Here is a 14490-nt window from a genome sequence, read left to right as displayed (position 1 = left end):
GTTGACCCGAGTGCGAACCATGAGAAACCTCTTTCCCTGGGGCTGCCCTTGACTGAAGGGTCTGGCAGGAGCAGCATCGTTCGAACGTTCTCCCTGCACGCCAGCCTCAGGGCGGAGCACTAGCACATGAAGAGGAAAACAGCGCCACTGGCCACCTCTCCGACCTGTCCTGCTTCACAAACCGCAGCGTCGGCTGCTCCTCCTCTCCGTCCCTGGCGCAGCCACTGCCTGGCTATTGTTCCCTTCAGTGGCAGTAAGACAAACCATGTTTGCCCTTAGCTCAGCCCCACTCCTGTGAGACTAACAAATTTATTAGAGCATAAGCTTTCGTGGACTACAGCCTACTGTGGCTCATTTAGCATGAGCCCGGGTAGCGCAGGGTAACGCACTGGGGATTGTTGACACGGTAAGACGCTCCCACCACCCACAATCCCCATAAGCTGGATCTCTGCTGGGAGCCCTCGGTGTGTTCCACGAGGAGCAGGACACGGCAAGGTTTCAAATCTAAATCACCTGTGAAAAATAAAGCTGAAGACTATGACGTGCTACTTGCATGCAAATAACTCTGCCAATGCAGAAGTCCAGAGCTATCGTTTTAAAGTGAACTGTAATTAAGTTTCAATGCGTGTTCCAGCTCCTGCAGGCCTGGGAGCCCACCGTTACCGCAACGCTGAAGGCTGGCTGACACTTCTCCCCCTTGCCTGGTTTCAGAGGTGATTTACGCCTCGAGTCAGGCTGGTTTGTTGTCTCAGCAATCTCCGTTGCTCCGGAGCAGCGAGCGCTGGAAGTTCATTTAAAAAAAAAATCCTCTTGTCTCATTTCAGTAATTTACTAGGCAGTTATTTTGTATTTTTCATAATTGATTAGAACATGTAATTTCATTTTTAAATACATAGACCTAATAGCTCACGTAATGAAACTCTAACAAGCCTGAAGATGGGCCATTAATGAAACAGCAGTTTTATGATTCTCTGCCAATAGATCGTAATGGGGAATCGCGTCTCAAGCTGCCCTGCCCTGATTTATGACAAAAACTTGTTTGTGATCTAGAGAGAGCAGCAGTGGGGCCGGGCCCTAAATGAGCATTTCCTGGCAGTCATTGAACAATAGGAATCATAACCTGGATTTATGGGGTCTAAAGCAGGGCAGTGGGACAGGCCCATGCTCTGGTACCTATGTAGAACAGGCCTATTAATTTATGCAAACTAATTACTTGGCTCTCTTACTAATGAGAAATTTGGTAGAGCAAATGGGCACTGCACAGACCAATAGAAATACTGCAACCCCTGGAAGGCACCTGCCGTCCCTGCTTGGGGGGAGGTGCTGGCTGGGGCCTAGGGTGCCATGCTGGCGCAAGGCAAAGGCAACACTGGGGGCTGATGGAAATGCTGACAGTGGCTGTGGGGCTAATGGCTGAAGTAAATGGCAGGAACGAAGTGGGGTTAAGACTCCGACGGTCCGGGAGTTCAGGCTCCAGCTTCGTGCTCCTGCCTGGTCACTGCAAACGGAAGCGCTGGCAAATCCGTGTCCCTGGCAAGGGGGTTGTGCACAGCTGGGGAAGCTCAGAGGAGCTCGCAGCCCTTGCAGCGGGTGCTTGTGCTGCTATAAGTGGGTATGGGCAGGGGCGCGCAGTACTGCTGCCGTTGCTGTCCCTGTCTGCCTTGATCCTGGCCAGACTGCACACCACCAGGTCTCATCTATTAAAATGACTCGTGCTCTGGGTCCTTCTCCACCCTGCTCCGTGGGCTCCCTCTCGCGCCAGGACTGCCTGAGAACCTCCACTGGTCTTCCCCAGCCCTTGTAGAATTCCCGTGGAGCACATAATTAGGTTTAATTCATCTGTGAGTCTCTCCGAGCTGACCCAGCGGTGCTTCAGATGGTGGTTCTTAGGCCTGCACTATGCTGCTGAGGAGGATCAGAGGGGCAGAGTAAAGCAGAGTGCCCGGTGCCATGGGGGGAAAGCAGGGGAGGGAGAGGGGGGTGCATGTCAGCTGCAGAACTTCACCTTGGTCAGCAGTCCAGCTAGGCTGTGTTTGCAAGGGACTCAGCACCTTGCACGGTGTTGCGTTAGATGAACTCTTGCAGAGTTATGACCTGTAGGGGAGAGCACGCCGCAGCCGAACAAGCTGTTAGGGCCAGTGTTGATGCTGCTGGCTCCCAGCATGCACTGAAATCCGTCAGGCTGTCACTTTCACTGGGGGCTGCTGGAGTGTAAATTAAGCCAGAGGGCAGCGTCCTGGCTGCCGAATTCTGCCTCGCTGCAGCCCCCAGAATAGGTTTGCTGTGCTGGGAACCAATGTGCGAGGCTCCCTCTGGAAGGCGGACCCTCGTTTTCCTGGCTGACGAAACCGATAACCTGCCATTGGGTGGAGACGCTGGGCTAATAGAATTGCAGCATCTGGTCGTTCTGTCACACCTGAATGTGAAGAGGAGCAGCAGGAGACCCAGCTCCTGGGCCGGGGAACCTCAACGGGCCGTGCACACGCTCCTCAGGGGTGCAGCAGGCGCCAGACTGGGTACGTCTACACTGGGATCAGAGACCCGCTGGCCTGGGACAGCTGACTTGAGCTCCCAGGGCTCGGCTGCAGGGCTACAAATTGCTGTGTAGACATTTGGGCTTGGGCTGGAGCATGGGTTGTGGGACCTCCCCCTCCCGGTGAGGGGCAGCCATGGGTCTTTATTGCAGTGTAGACATGCCCACTGAAGCTGAGGGTGCCAGGGGAGAAGCAGCCCTGGGAAGCTCTGACTTCCTGCTGTGAAGCCGAGGCAGGGGCGTGGGCATTGTCTGAGGGCACCAAGCAACTGAAATTAAATCTCTCCTTTACCCAGCAAGCCGGTGCATGGCTCCGCAGAGAAAGCGGGGCTGGGGCCCCACGCAGGAGTCCTACTATCAGCTTGGGGGGTTGACAGGAGCAAGGAATGCCCGTCTCTGCCCAGGCATCCTCCCCAGCTCCCTGCCCGAAGGGTGCCAGACAGACGCCGGGCTGAGGCCATGGTGTTGCAGGCAGGGGCAGCCTAGCACCAGGCTGAATGGCTCTGATGCTGTGGGTCAGGAGAGGTACAGAAAGGGCACCACAGCCTGCAGCACTGCGGGACTAGCACAAAGCGGCTCCCTGGGCCCTGCCCCTCTGGAAAGGACATGGGCGACGTGGCGGTGGCTGCTGCGGGGGCAGATGGTGAGAATGGGCTGCCCTGAAGAAACTCCTGCAGCAGGTTATTGCCCAGCAGTTCAACTCCCGGTTCCACCTCCACACCGACAGCCACCCCGTTAATAGCCTGGGGCAATCAGCAGCCGTCTCGGTCACACCTGGGAAAGTCAGCAGGTGTCATGCGCCACCTGGCCCAAGCAGCAGCTGCAGTCTGCGTGCAATTCCCCCGCCTGTCCCGTGCAGCTCAGGTGCCAGCCTCCAACCCGCCCCCAGCAGAGGGGGCAGCAGTGACACAGACACAGTTTGCCCACATGGCAGGTCCTATGTTCTAGGGCCTCGTTCTTGTGACCATTGGTTACTGGGTGGGGGGTCCCTGGAGGGTGCCGGAGGTTGGGTGCCGCAGACCATGAGAAAGGGCCGTGCAGCGTGTGCACACACTGCTCTCTCACACGGGGTCAGTCCCTGAGCGCAGCTCCAGGGCTGGGCCGCTGCCTGCACAGGGAGGCTCTCCGGCTCCAAGCCCCACAGCAGGATTATCGCCATGCTGCCGAGGAGGTGTGAGCCCAGGGCATCCCAGAGCGCGATCAGACTTCGTGGGCCCATCCCTTGGGGCTCCCCTCCCCACCCCAAGAATCTCGTTCCCCCAAATCCCCTCATTCTCTGCGAGCAGCAGGGCCCCGTGGCGCACGCAGCAGTCAGGCGTTGTCCCCACATTTCCTCTCGCTCCCAGGCCTCGTGGGTGGGAAATAGGGTTGGCTGGGAGTGGGCATCAGCAACCTCCCTCGCCCTGCTGCCGTCGCCAGGGTTGGCAGCTGTGGGAGTGCTTGGTCTGTCTGGAGCAGGGCTGGGCGAGCTGGTCTCAGCCAGCAATGGACACAGGATTGCGCTCTTACCGGCTTGTGGCCTTCAGGGCCGAGCGATCGGTGTGGTGGCTGGAGGAGGCTGCTAGGAGCCGCTTTCAGCCCCTGGGCTGTTCCTGTGACTACAGCTGGGTGCAGCCGCGGCGTGATGGGGCACCTGTCTCACACGGCGGCACCTGCCCCCTGCCAGGGAGGTGCCCAGCCTCACACGGCGCATGTGGTGGCATGGAACTCCCTGGTGCAAAAGCCTGTCCCCGTGCAGAGCCCTGGCCCGCCCGCTCCCCAAGGCCAGCCCCGCTCATGTCGCAAAGCAAATACGAGCGGCTGCAAACCTGTCGGCGTGGCGGCTTTCAGCCAGGCATCCACCGGCTCTGCCCAGCTCGAGCCGGGAGCAACCCACCCGGCAATAAATCCAGCCCTGATTGATTTAACCATTTATTCCTAATAAGCAAGATTGATGGATAAATCTGTCCTGCCCATTGGCTTACTTGATTGGGCTGCTCGGCCGTCAAAGCCCATGATTTCAGTAGCCCCGTGCTGGGAAGGCAGGCACGGTTTGCAGAGGGCCTGGCCCCCTCCACTCTGGGCCTGGCCCCGTTCCAAGTGCAATGCCCTTGCTGACCAGCCTGGCCGCTGAGTGCTGGTGCGTGGCCACCCGACCTGTCCAGTGGTTCCCGAGCCAGCCCCACGCTGGCTCCTGCTTTGCTTTCAACAGGCCGGGCCACATGCGCCGCAGAAACCAACAGCGTCACGGCAGACAGGCGCTCGGCCCCCTCTGGCCTAGTTGGCTCAGAGCGCTCACGGGCTGGCTTCTTTCACGCTAGCGTTAGCTTGTGTCGGGGAGTGGGGCCGGAGCACCGCAGGAGGTAGGCAGCGGCCGCCCCCGGGAACCAGCGCGCGGGCCGACGGCACTAGGGATACGGCGCTTGCGCATAGCGAGTGTTCCCAGGAAACCGTTGCCAGGGTGCTGAGCACAGGTGTGGGGCAGCTGCTGGGTGCACAGCTGGAGCCTGAGCTGGGGGCCAGACACTGGGTTGAAGTCGCCCCGCACAGGCCCTGGTGTAAATCAGGCACAGCAGTCGGGGCGTCAGTGGCGCACGTGCAGGATGGGGAGCTCCCTGCCGGTCCGGTGCAGCATGTGCCCAGGGGCAGGGCAGGGAGTACAGGGGTCAGGTGCTGTGCAGCCCCCCGTGGAACGGGTAATGCTCCATCGCGAGCCTGGGTCAGCCCCTTTATCGCCAGCAGGACACCAGGCTGCTCCAAGGGCCTGGGCCCCCTGCATCTTGGGCCAGGGCACGGCCTTCGCCGTGGAGGGGTCCCGGGAGCAGCCGTGGAAAGGAGGAAACCCACCGCGGGCCCCGAGGGCCAGGCCAAGGCCTGGCTTGAGTTTGTCGGGGGTGGGTGGTATCGGGGAGCAGGTGCTGGGTTCCAAGGAGCGGCCCATTGAGGCCAGGCCCTGCCCCTTCACGCTGCGTCTCCCTCTCCCTGAGCGAGGCCCCCCCACCGGCACAGCCGTCCCGTGTTGGCCAGGGCTGAGGGGACCGGAGTAGCGGCTCTGCTTTTGCCCCGCGGTAGCTGGACACATGGGCCGGCTCCGGGCTGCACTGGTTTGTCCACTAGCTCTGTGTTGGGGGACCCATTAGAGAGCACAGGGTTCCCCGGCTCCTCCGCTGGCTAGTAGCTGTGCAGCCCCTGGCGAAGGGCTGGCTTGTGGCTCCTGCCATGAGCTCAGACCCGTCGAGGCCGGTGGGTTTGTCTTTGGCGCTGTGCCCCACATAAGGGCAGGGTGTGGGGCCAGCGCTCTGGCTTTGTTCGCTCGTTAATGCAATCAGGGCACAATGAAACAATGCAAGGGCAATAATGCCAGAAGGCGCCAGCTGCAATTTGTTTTGCAAATGGCAGAAGTGCTGTAGTAACCAAGGGGATCCGCCTGGCCTGCAGCTCCCGGGAGCCAGGCTTGTGAGCGGAGAGGGGGCTGTGAGCAGAACGGCTCGCAGGTGCCTGACGCTGCACAGCGCTGGCAGCCCTGCGCTCAGTTCACGTGGCTTTCTTTTCAAACCGCAAAGGAATTTACTGCTTTAAAATGAAGGAAGAACGGCCCCGGCTCAACACCGGCTTCCTTCTGCAGCGCTGCCCATGCCCCTCGGGCCTGACGTGCAGCCCCCTACGACTGCCGCTCTGCCTGCCCCATGGCGCTGCCGGGGCCCCTCCCTGCTGGCCAAGTGAGGCGGGGGGGCATGTCTGTCAGGTTCTGGTCTGGCTGTGAAGGCCTAATCCTGCTCGTGTCCATGCGCGGGGTGCAGAGGAGCTCCTTGTATCGGCGATCTGGGCAGCACACCCCGGTGCCGCCTGGTGCCGCTCAGCGCGGAAACAGAGGCAATGTTGTGAGCGCTCGTGATTTTATCACTAGTCCAATGCCACTGGGTAAAGCCCTGGGCCTGGAGGCACGTGCCTGGACGCTGGGCTAGGACAGAACCTGATACACTGCAGGGCTATTGGTAAAGCTTTTCCAGCTCCAGACCTCAGTGCACAGCCAGGGGGCTATGGAGACAAGCATCCTGGGCGCTGGCAGCCTGGCGCCCAGCAGGTTATACGTCCCTGCCTCCATTGTTCTCCATGCTATCGTTCCTGCTGCTCTGGGAGGCCCCCCAGGGCACGGCCGTAGCTGGAAACCGCGCTGACGCATCTGTGCTTAGAGGTACAGCCCGGGATGAGGGGTGGGCTCAGCTGGCCCCATCCCGCTGGCCCAGCGATGCTCAGTGTGGGGAAATCGCCCTGTCTCCGTATGTCCATGGCCCTCCTCATGCTAGTCTCCAACCCTCCCAGCCCCCGTGCAGCCCAGCAGTGCAGGCCTCCCTGTACGGAGGGGAACTGAGGCACAGGGAGATTCATAGACTTGCCCCAACTCACATGGACCCTGTGGCAGAGCAGGAATTGAATTCAGGGCGCCAGGGTCCATGAAGTGTGTCAATCACTCGAGCAGTGGGGACTGGCCCCGTGGGCGCAGTGCCCGCCCACCCCCAGCAGCTAGGGGGTGTTTTTCACTGGGCCCGAGTCTCACAGCCCTGCTGGCCTGGGGCCCCCCGTTCCGGCCACACAGGCCAACCCAAGCACCGGCAGACAGGGACAACCTTTGCCCACTTGACCCAGTGTCCTGGGGGCAACAGGCCGTGTGCGCAGTTGCGGCCACAAGTTGTGAACAGTGCTACGGCACATCCAGATACCCAGCACACGCCCCTCTCCTTAGAGCAGTCGTTGAGATTGAGCCCCGGGACCTTCCCCACCACTAACAGCTCATGTCTGGGGCCTGCCCAGGCTCTCAGGGTCTGTTTAACCATCTCGGCTGCATGCCCGTCTCGGGCGGCTGGGGCTGCTTGGAGGCAGGGCCGGTGGCACTAGGACAGATCCCATCATGACTATTTCAAGGGCAGATGGGGTCCTGCGGCAGCAAGCCACTCCCGAGGTCTCCCTGGGACCTCTGCATCTCTCACAGCCCCAGGTCTCTGTGACGATCTCCCCCACACTATGGGCTATAAGTGACTGAAAGGACCTTCGAGGAGTCGTGTGACAGAACCGAGCCTTAATAAAGCAAGGAACCCCCTGGGCCTCTTGATTGTTCAGCTGGGCGATTGATATCGCACAACATTAGCAGACAGCAGGCCCTTGCCCTGGTGGTAATCCTCAGCGAGGGGGCGAGCTCCCAGTCACGCCCCTGCAGACTCTGCTGATGGCTAGAGGGGCCGGTTCTGTCAGTGAAGATACTGTCCCTGAGAGGGACTGGCTTGTGGCGCCCAGACCGGCGGCAGAACAGCGTGACTGTCTCCCCCAGGGTTTATTTTCTGCACCTCAGCCCGGCCTCTGTTTGTGGCTCGAGCTGTGAGAGGGCCGCGCGAGCGACGCCAGAGCAGGGCTCGGAGATGCCCTGGCACATTGCTGCTGGCACCTTGGCCAGCTTGTCTGGATCCAGAGCAGAGCAGGAGACGCTCGTCTGCACAGCCTGGCTCTGGCTTGGCGCTCAGTCTCCGCCAGCTGCTCAAAGGGAGAAGCACTGGGTGCATGAAAATCCCACCGCTTCACTGCGCCTCAGGCCCCAGGGGGAGTCGGTGTCTGAATCCTACGTGTCCTAGCTGAGGGGTTGGGGAAGGGAGCAGGTGTGGCCAGCTCCTCTGTATTCAAACCCAGAGCTTCCCTTGTCAGGGGTGCGTAAGCTTCCCTGTTGCAGTCTGCCAGCATCCTGTGTAAACCGCTCCCCGTCTGCCAGAGCGGGGTAATTGCCTGTAATGTGACAGGCCAGCTTCTCCTCGACCCATCTGTGTATCGCCCAACCTTAGCACTAACGCAGTGTTACTGACCTGCCCCCGGGCGGGCGAAGCGGCAGATTACCACGTCAGAGGTTAGTTCTCGGGCAGCACTACAACCTTGTGCTGTGGCTGAGTCAGTGCATGGGTGGGCGCCGTCCCAGGGACGCCTACGCGCCGGTGCAGCAGGAAATGATGTGGGTGAGTCAGTCGGTCACACTCTCCTCTTCGCGTTACTGCTGACGCCGACACCCCACTTTGGTGCTAGGGGCACTGTGGTGCTGGAGGTGCACTGCTGAGCTGGAGGTCTGAGAGCCTGGTCATTCAAAGGCACTTTCAGACTTTTCACAGGAGTAGGGGTGATAACCCGAGCCCTGGCCAAGTCCATTGGGCCGCTCTCAATCCCTCCGGAAGTTTCAATCAGGAACCGTCTTGTTTTCAGTTCCTGCACTTGCCTGGTTAATGTCCCTGTGGCCCACCTCCATGGTGGGGACTTTGAGCTGGGCTCTCTCTGTTTCTGAGACAGATGTTCTACATGTCCGTCTGTCTGTCTGAACTCAAGTCCTTTTCCACCTTACAAAGCCCAACCGCACACAACAGGGAGGCTGGGAATGGCTGAAACATGAATGTGGGATTAACATTCTTGGAAAAAAAACCTGGGTGGGTTTTTCACGGAGCCCAAGAGCTGGGAAAGCCTTAGAAGATCAATAATCCCTTTCCCTGGGGCCACAGAAAAGCAACCCCGACAGTGCCTCTCCTGGGGCTTTGTCCTGCCAGTGAGCTGACGTAAGCAATGACAATTGCGCTCCTTCGGTCAGGTGAGGAAGGTTGCTTGGTTGCTTCTCTGAACCTGCCAGACTGTGGCAGTTGTCCCATCAGTAGCTACAGTGCAGGGCAAGTTTCCCATGTCCCTCGTCTGGCGTTGCATGCTTCTGCTGACTGTCGGGGGCTTCTGTCTTCTCCTGGCCTCTTGGTGGTGTGGTCCCGTCCGGATGGGAATGAGTCTCTTGCCTGGTCCGCATTAGTCTGGCTATTATCGGTGCCCTACCTGGCAATCACCAGCTGCCTGGGCTCTGAGAACGGGGTGCCTGGGCTGTGTTTGCAAGCGCCTCGTGTGGGTCCCAGCTCCTGTCCTCACCTGTGCGTTTCTTTGCTTACAGAAGCTTGATGCCCAGGACGCTCAGCAGGCAAATCACAATGGAAAAGACACCCAGTTACTTTGTCACCAAGGAGGCCCCACGGCGGATCTTCAACATGTCCAGAGACACCAAGCTGATCGTGGTGGTGCGGAACCCGGTCACCAGGGCCATCTCGGACTACACGCAGACGCTCTCCAAGAAGCCCGACATCCCCACCTTCGAAGGGCTGTCCTTCCAGAACCGCAGCCTGGGGCTGGTGGACACCTCGTGGAACGCCATCCGCATCGGGATGTACGTGGTGCACCTGCAGAGCTGGCTCCAGTACTTCCCCCTCTCCCAGATCCACTTTGTCAGCGGGGAAAAGCTGATCACAGACCCGGCCGGGGAGATGGGCAAAGTGCAGGACTTCCTGGGCATCAAGCGTGTGATCACGGACAAGCACTTCTACTTCAACAAGACAAAAGGGTTTCCTTGCCTGAAAAAAACGGAGAGCAGCACTTTACCGCGTTGCCTGGGCAAGTCCAAAGGGAGAACTCATGTGCAGATAGACCCTGAGGTGATAGAGCAGCTCCGGGACTTTTATAGACCATATAATATTAAATTCTATGAAACCGTTGGGCAGGACTTCAGGTGGGAATAAATGTCCAGGCCCAGAGCGGTGGTGAGGCGAGCATGCCGCAGTCTTCCATGAGGGTTCAAACTGGAGGCCAACGTGCAAGCCACCCCCTCCGTCGGCCATCTTGTCCTTCCTCGCGGGTGCTGGCGAGAGCGGCTTTCCAGACCCTGTGGGAGGCCAGGCTTTTCCAGGCCAAAGGCCAAGGAGGATGTGGAGTTATGTCCGCAGCCCAACATGTGCCAGGCAGAGACAGCTGGACACAGCCAAGCCTTCACCAGATTCTGTCAGCAGCTGGGGGGGGCTTGTTTTGCATTTGGTTTTTATACTGTGACGGGGCACACCCCGAGCAGCCAGAAAAGGGCCTGATGGGCCGTGTGGAGGCCACGGGCCATCTGATTTTTAATAATGGCTGGTCGATACACACTGCTGCCCATGCGCAAACTGGCTCAAGCGTCTACCTGGCATGTACCTTGTGCATGTTCCGAAAATAACCACCAATTGGAGCATTCCCTGGCTAAAGCTTCCCGGGCTCTGGGTGGGTCAGTCTCTCTCGTCTCCTAGTCCAGTTTACCAGGACTAGGATGAATGCCCCACGCCCGCAGGGGCTGGGGCCTGCATGGGGCTCTATGACCCATGGGAAGCCATGCGTCTGAGGCTGGGGTGGGCCTCTCCATTTTGCCTTTTGTCACCTGAGCGAAGTATGTACCCATGAAGATGGTGATGTGTATGCTTGAAAAAAAATGTTTCCAACCACATTGTGATGATACTTTGTCCTGTGAATAAAGCACAGATTTCTGCTGGTACGGGTACTCTAGTGCCACTAGTTTTCTTGTTCAGCATGTGACTTCCTGTGAAATAAAGATGAATAGAACTGGTCCTTATTAAGGTACTTTTCTTAGGAATGGTCTTTCCACAGCTGGGTTCGCCCTGCACCCAGCACGGGGTCTGTGCTCAAACACGCCCTCATACACGATGCAAAACCACCAAAGCATCAGGCGCTGGCCAGATTCTGCAGTGACGGGTGCCAGAGAAGAAACGAGGGAGAGAAATCGAGAGAAAACCTGTCCATATGAACCAGTGCTCTCAGAGCACCTAGGAGGGGACAGATACCGACTGTTCAACCCAGGATGGATTGAGATGTGACACCCATGGGATGGGTGCTAGGGGGAGCAGTCCCCGGGTATCCCGGGGTGGCGGGGATTTCAGGCTATAAAGGAGACAGGTTGCTATGACCGGGGGAAATTGCTGGAGCTGCCATTTTCCACCCTGATGAGGCACCGATTGATCCCGACTGATAACAGGTATGAAACTCTCCTTTCGTCAGGCCCGGGCCCTCTCTGTGCCTGGCCTGCCCTTAGCATGACGGATGGGCCCTGCCTGGGGCGCACCCAGCACATTTATGTCAGCTCCTGTCTGGGGGGTTTGTGGGGAAATCTGCATGTTCAAGGCGTTTCTGTGGCTCTGGCAGGGGAGATTCTTGCTGGCCTGGGGTGACCGTATTTCCCAAAACGGAACATGGGACGTCACCAGGGGCTAGCCCGAGGCCCCTTCCTCTGGCCTGAGCAGTCAGCAGGGTGAGCCAAGCGCCAGGCAGGGCACACGGCAGCACCGGGGAGCCGCTCCCAGCCCAGCGCCTCACCCAGGCCTGCCTTGTTCTCTGGGGGGCAAGTTGCTCCTTGAGTGGGTCACGCCATGAATAGCCCCAGCAGCGCCTGTTTGCCAGAAGCACTGAGGTGTTTCCGTGTGCTGGGAGGGAAAGGCCTGTCTGAGGGGAGGCTCCCAACCCCCAAGGGCCCTAGCTGAGGCATGGCCGGAGGTTCCTGGTGCTGTGACGGGCACCCAGCGCTGGCCGAGCCGGGAGCGTTGGGTGGGGACTCAGGCTCTGCAGCAGAGCCAAGGGGGAAGAGGGAGCCCAGCCCTGGGACAGCAGGGAGCCGTGGGTCAGGATTGAGGGGCAATAGCAGAGCTGGCGGGGGGGGGGGTAGTGCCCAGGCCTGGCATAGCAGAGGGAGGCTAAGGGGTGGGATCGAGGGGCATTGGAGGAGCAGTGGGGGTGAATTTTGCACCTCACATGCCCTTATCACACTTAGCCCCGCCCAGCTCCACTCAGCCCACCCGTTCCCGGTTTCATACGGCACATCGGAGCCAAGCCGAAGGTGACGCGCCTCCAGAGCCTGGCGCTTGAATAGCTCAGATATGGGCAATCGGGGGGGCACTGGCAGAGGGAAATGATTCGCTTCACCTGGCCTAGGCTGCACAGAGCCAGCGCTGGGTCAAGGCAGGTCTCTCCAGGCCCCATCCTCAGCAAAGCCCAATGCCGGACTAGAAGTGACAAGGCCTTTGCCCCAGCCCTGCTCCTACCCGCAGGGCGTCCAGGGGCGGCCCTACAGCCAATAAACGAGCCCAAGGCACAGGTCCGATTGGTAGCACCGTCTCCTTAGGCCAGGTACTAGCTAGTGACTGGGGCATCACACGCAATAGTAGGCTACGGCCGCACCTGGGGGGGGGGGGGGGGGGAGTTTATAAGAGTGCCGTGACTCTTGCCGTGAACACCACGTAGTTCATTTTCTCATATTAATTCTTTAATTCAAATCCCCTCCCTGCCTTCTCCTCCCCGTGGCCCACGCGGCCCCTTTGGGCTGGTTCTGGGCTGGGCCGGGCCCCTTGCTCTCGTTGCAAAGAGAAGCGGAGTCAAATCTCCCACACGCCGCTGTGCAGAACTATCCCGGGGGGGGGGGGGGGGCGGGGGGGGGGCAGAGGAAAGTTACATCCCCGCTCTGGGCAGTTGTGCATTCAAACAAACCATGCACTGATGCAGCTGAGCACGTGCAGCGGGTGATGGAGCGTCCTGGTGCCTCGGAATGGCCTTCCTCAGGAGACGCCGCAGCACAGACACTGACGTCTGTGTTTTCCTAATTAATTTGTCAGCTACAGCCCGGACCAGATGGTTTGTTTTCCCCGATCGTTTAACACGGCCCGAGGGACTTCACAGAAATTCCCTCTGCCGCGAGCACCATCCCGCCGGCTCCCCCGGCTCCAGCCCTGCGGTGTCAGGAGGAGGCAGAACCCACGGCAGAGGCTCACGATGCCCTCGGCTCTGGCGAGACAAGGGCCAGTGCGGCAAAGCACCCAACAGCGCCCCAATGGCGGGGGCTCTACCACACTCACAGGCCATTTTGATCAATTTCACTGTCATAGGATTTTTAAAATCTTAAATGTCACATGATCAGATCTCGATGTTGTAACCATGGGGGTCTTGACCCAAAAGAGGGTGGGGGGGTGGGGCTACAAGGCTATTGTAAGGGGGGGGGGCCTGATATTGCCACACTTACATCTGCGCTGCTGCTGGTGGCGACGTTGCCTTCAGAGCTGGGCACTCGGCCAGCACCCGCCGCTCTCCAGCCGCCCAGCTGTAGCAGCACAGAAGTAAAGGTGCCAATACCGTGATCCCCAACAGCAGCCAGATGTCATGGGGGAGACCCGCTGTCACAGTCCGTGAGTGTTTTTCATGGCTGTGAAGTTGGTAGCGCTGTGCCTGGGGCCTAGAGCAGGGCTGGGATAAAAAGCGCCCACAAGAGTGAACAAACCTGCTACATCCCTGGCTTAGCACCTCACTCCCAGTCCAGCTAACGCCCCAGCCACCCTCAGTTACCTGGGAGGAGTCTGAGTAGCTGCTGGAGCCCCTGAGAGAGCCAGCACCAGGGCTGGGCTGGGGCTGAGGGAAGCGGCTCGTGATCATGGGGTTGTTTCTTTCAGTTCTCTGGGGTGTAACATGCCTTGTCTCCGTGCTGAGCAGTCCCACTCCCCTCCGGGCCCCCCAGGAAATGAACTGCTGACTTGTTAAGTGTCTAGAAGAAACACCTACCTTAACTCCTCCGACGCCCTGCCCAGCCACAACCGGGCAAAGGGCCAGTCACACCTGGGGCCCCTCCCATCACGCAGAGGCTCATTGATTACGCCTCTTTGATGACGAGCACATTACACCACTACCTGGGGGTCACTGCAGCAGGGTTTCCAGCAGCCCAGCCTGCAAAGGGAGAGAACCTCTCCTCTCCAGCCAGTCACATGCCTGTATGAGTCGGTCGCGCCCAGGGAATCCCTCAACCTCCTTTATGGGGTGCTCGTAAATAGAGGAGAGGGCTGAGCACAGGTGGGGGGGGCAGGAGCGCCTCAGTTTTAACCCCACCTCTGCCACCGCCCTTGGGGTGGCCTTGACCAAGCCCGTGCCTCGCTTTCCCCAGCTGAAAACTGGGATTCAGAACAAATTCCAGCCTCCTGGGGGTGGTGTATTCTAGTCCATTCTACTCAGGTCATTAGACCACACCCGTCACCGGGGTATCTAGGCTCCTGGTTAAAGTCTGTAGGGTGTTTTGGCAATAGAAACCTCCATCTCTAAGCGCTGGACAGTATTACCGCTGGCTTAAGTCT

The 14490-nt window shown here is 59.3% G+C and overlaps 1 protein-coding gene across 1 annotated transcript in view; it reads left to right on the top strand.

Moving 5' to 3' along the window:
* HS3ST2 (heparan sulfate-glucosamine 3-sulfotransferase 2) overlaps positions 1-10939 on the top strand; it is a 35451-nt gene extending 24512 nt beyond the window's left edge. Inside the window, exon 2 of the mRNA XM_005289167.4 lies at positions 9468-10939. Within this exon, the coding sequence (XP_005289224.1) occupies positions 9468-10086 (619 nt within the window). The 3' untranslated portion in view covers positions 10087-10939. The remainder of the gene's footprint in view (positions 1-9467) is intronic.
* The last annotated feature ends 3551 nt before the right edge of the window (positions 10940-14490 follow it).

This window comes from Chrysemys picta, chromosome 10 (assembly GCF_011386835.1).
Source record: "Chrysemys picta bellii isolate R12L10 chromosome 10, ASM1138683v2, whole genome shotgun sequence".
Lineage (NCBI taxonomy): Eukaryota > Metazoa > Chordata > Testudines > Emydidae > Chrysemys > Chrysemys picta.
The sequence above is the reverse complement of the archived record's forward strand: the minus strand, read 5'-3'. Positions and strand labels throughout refer to the sequence as shown.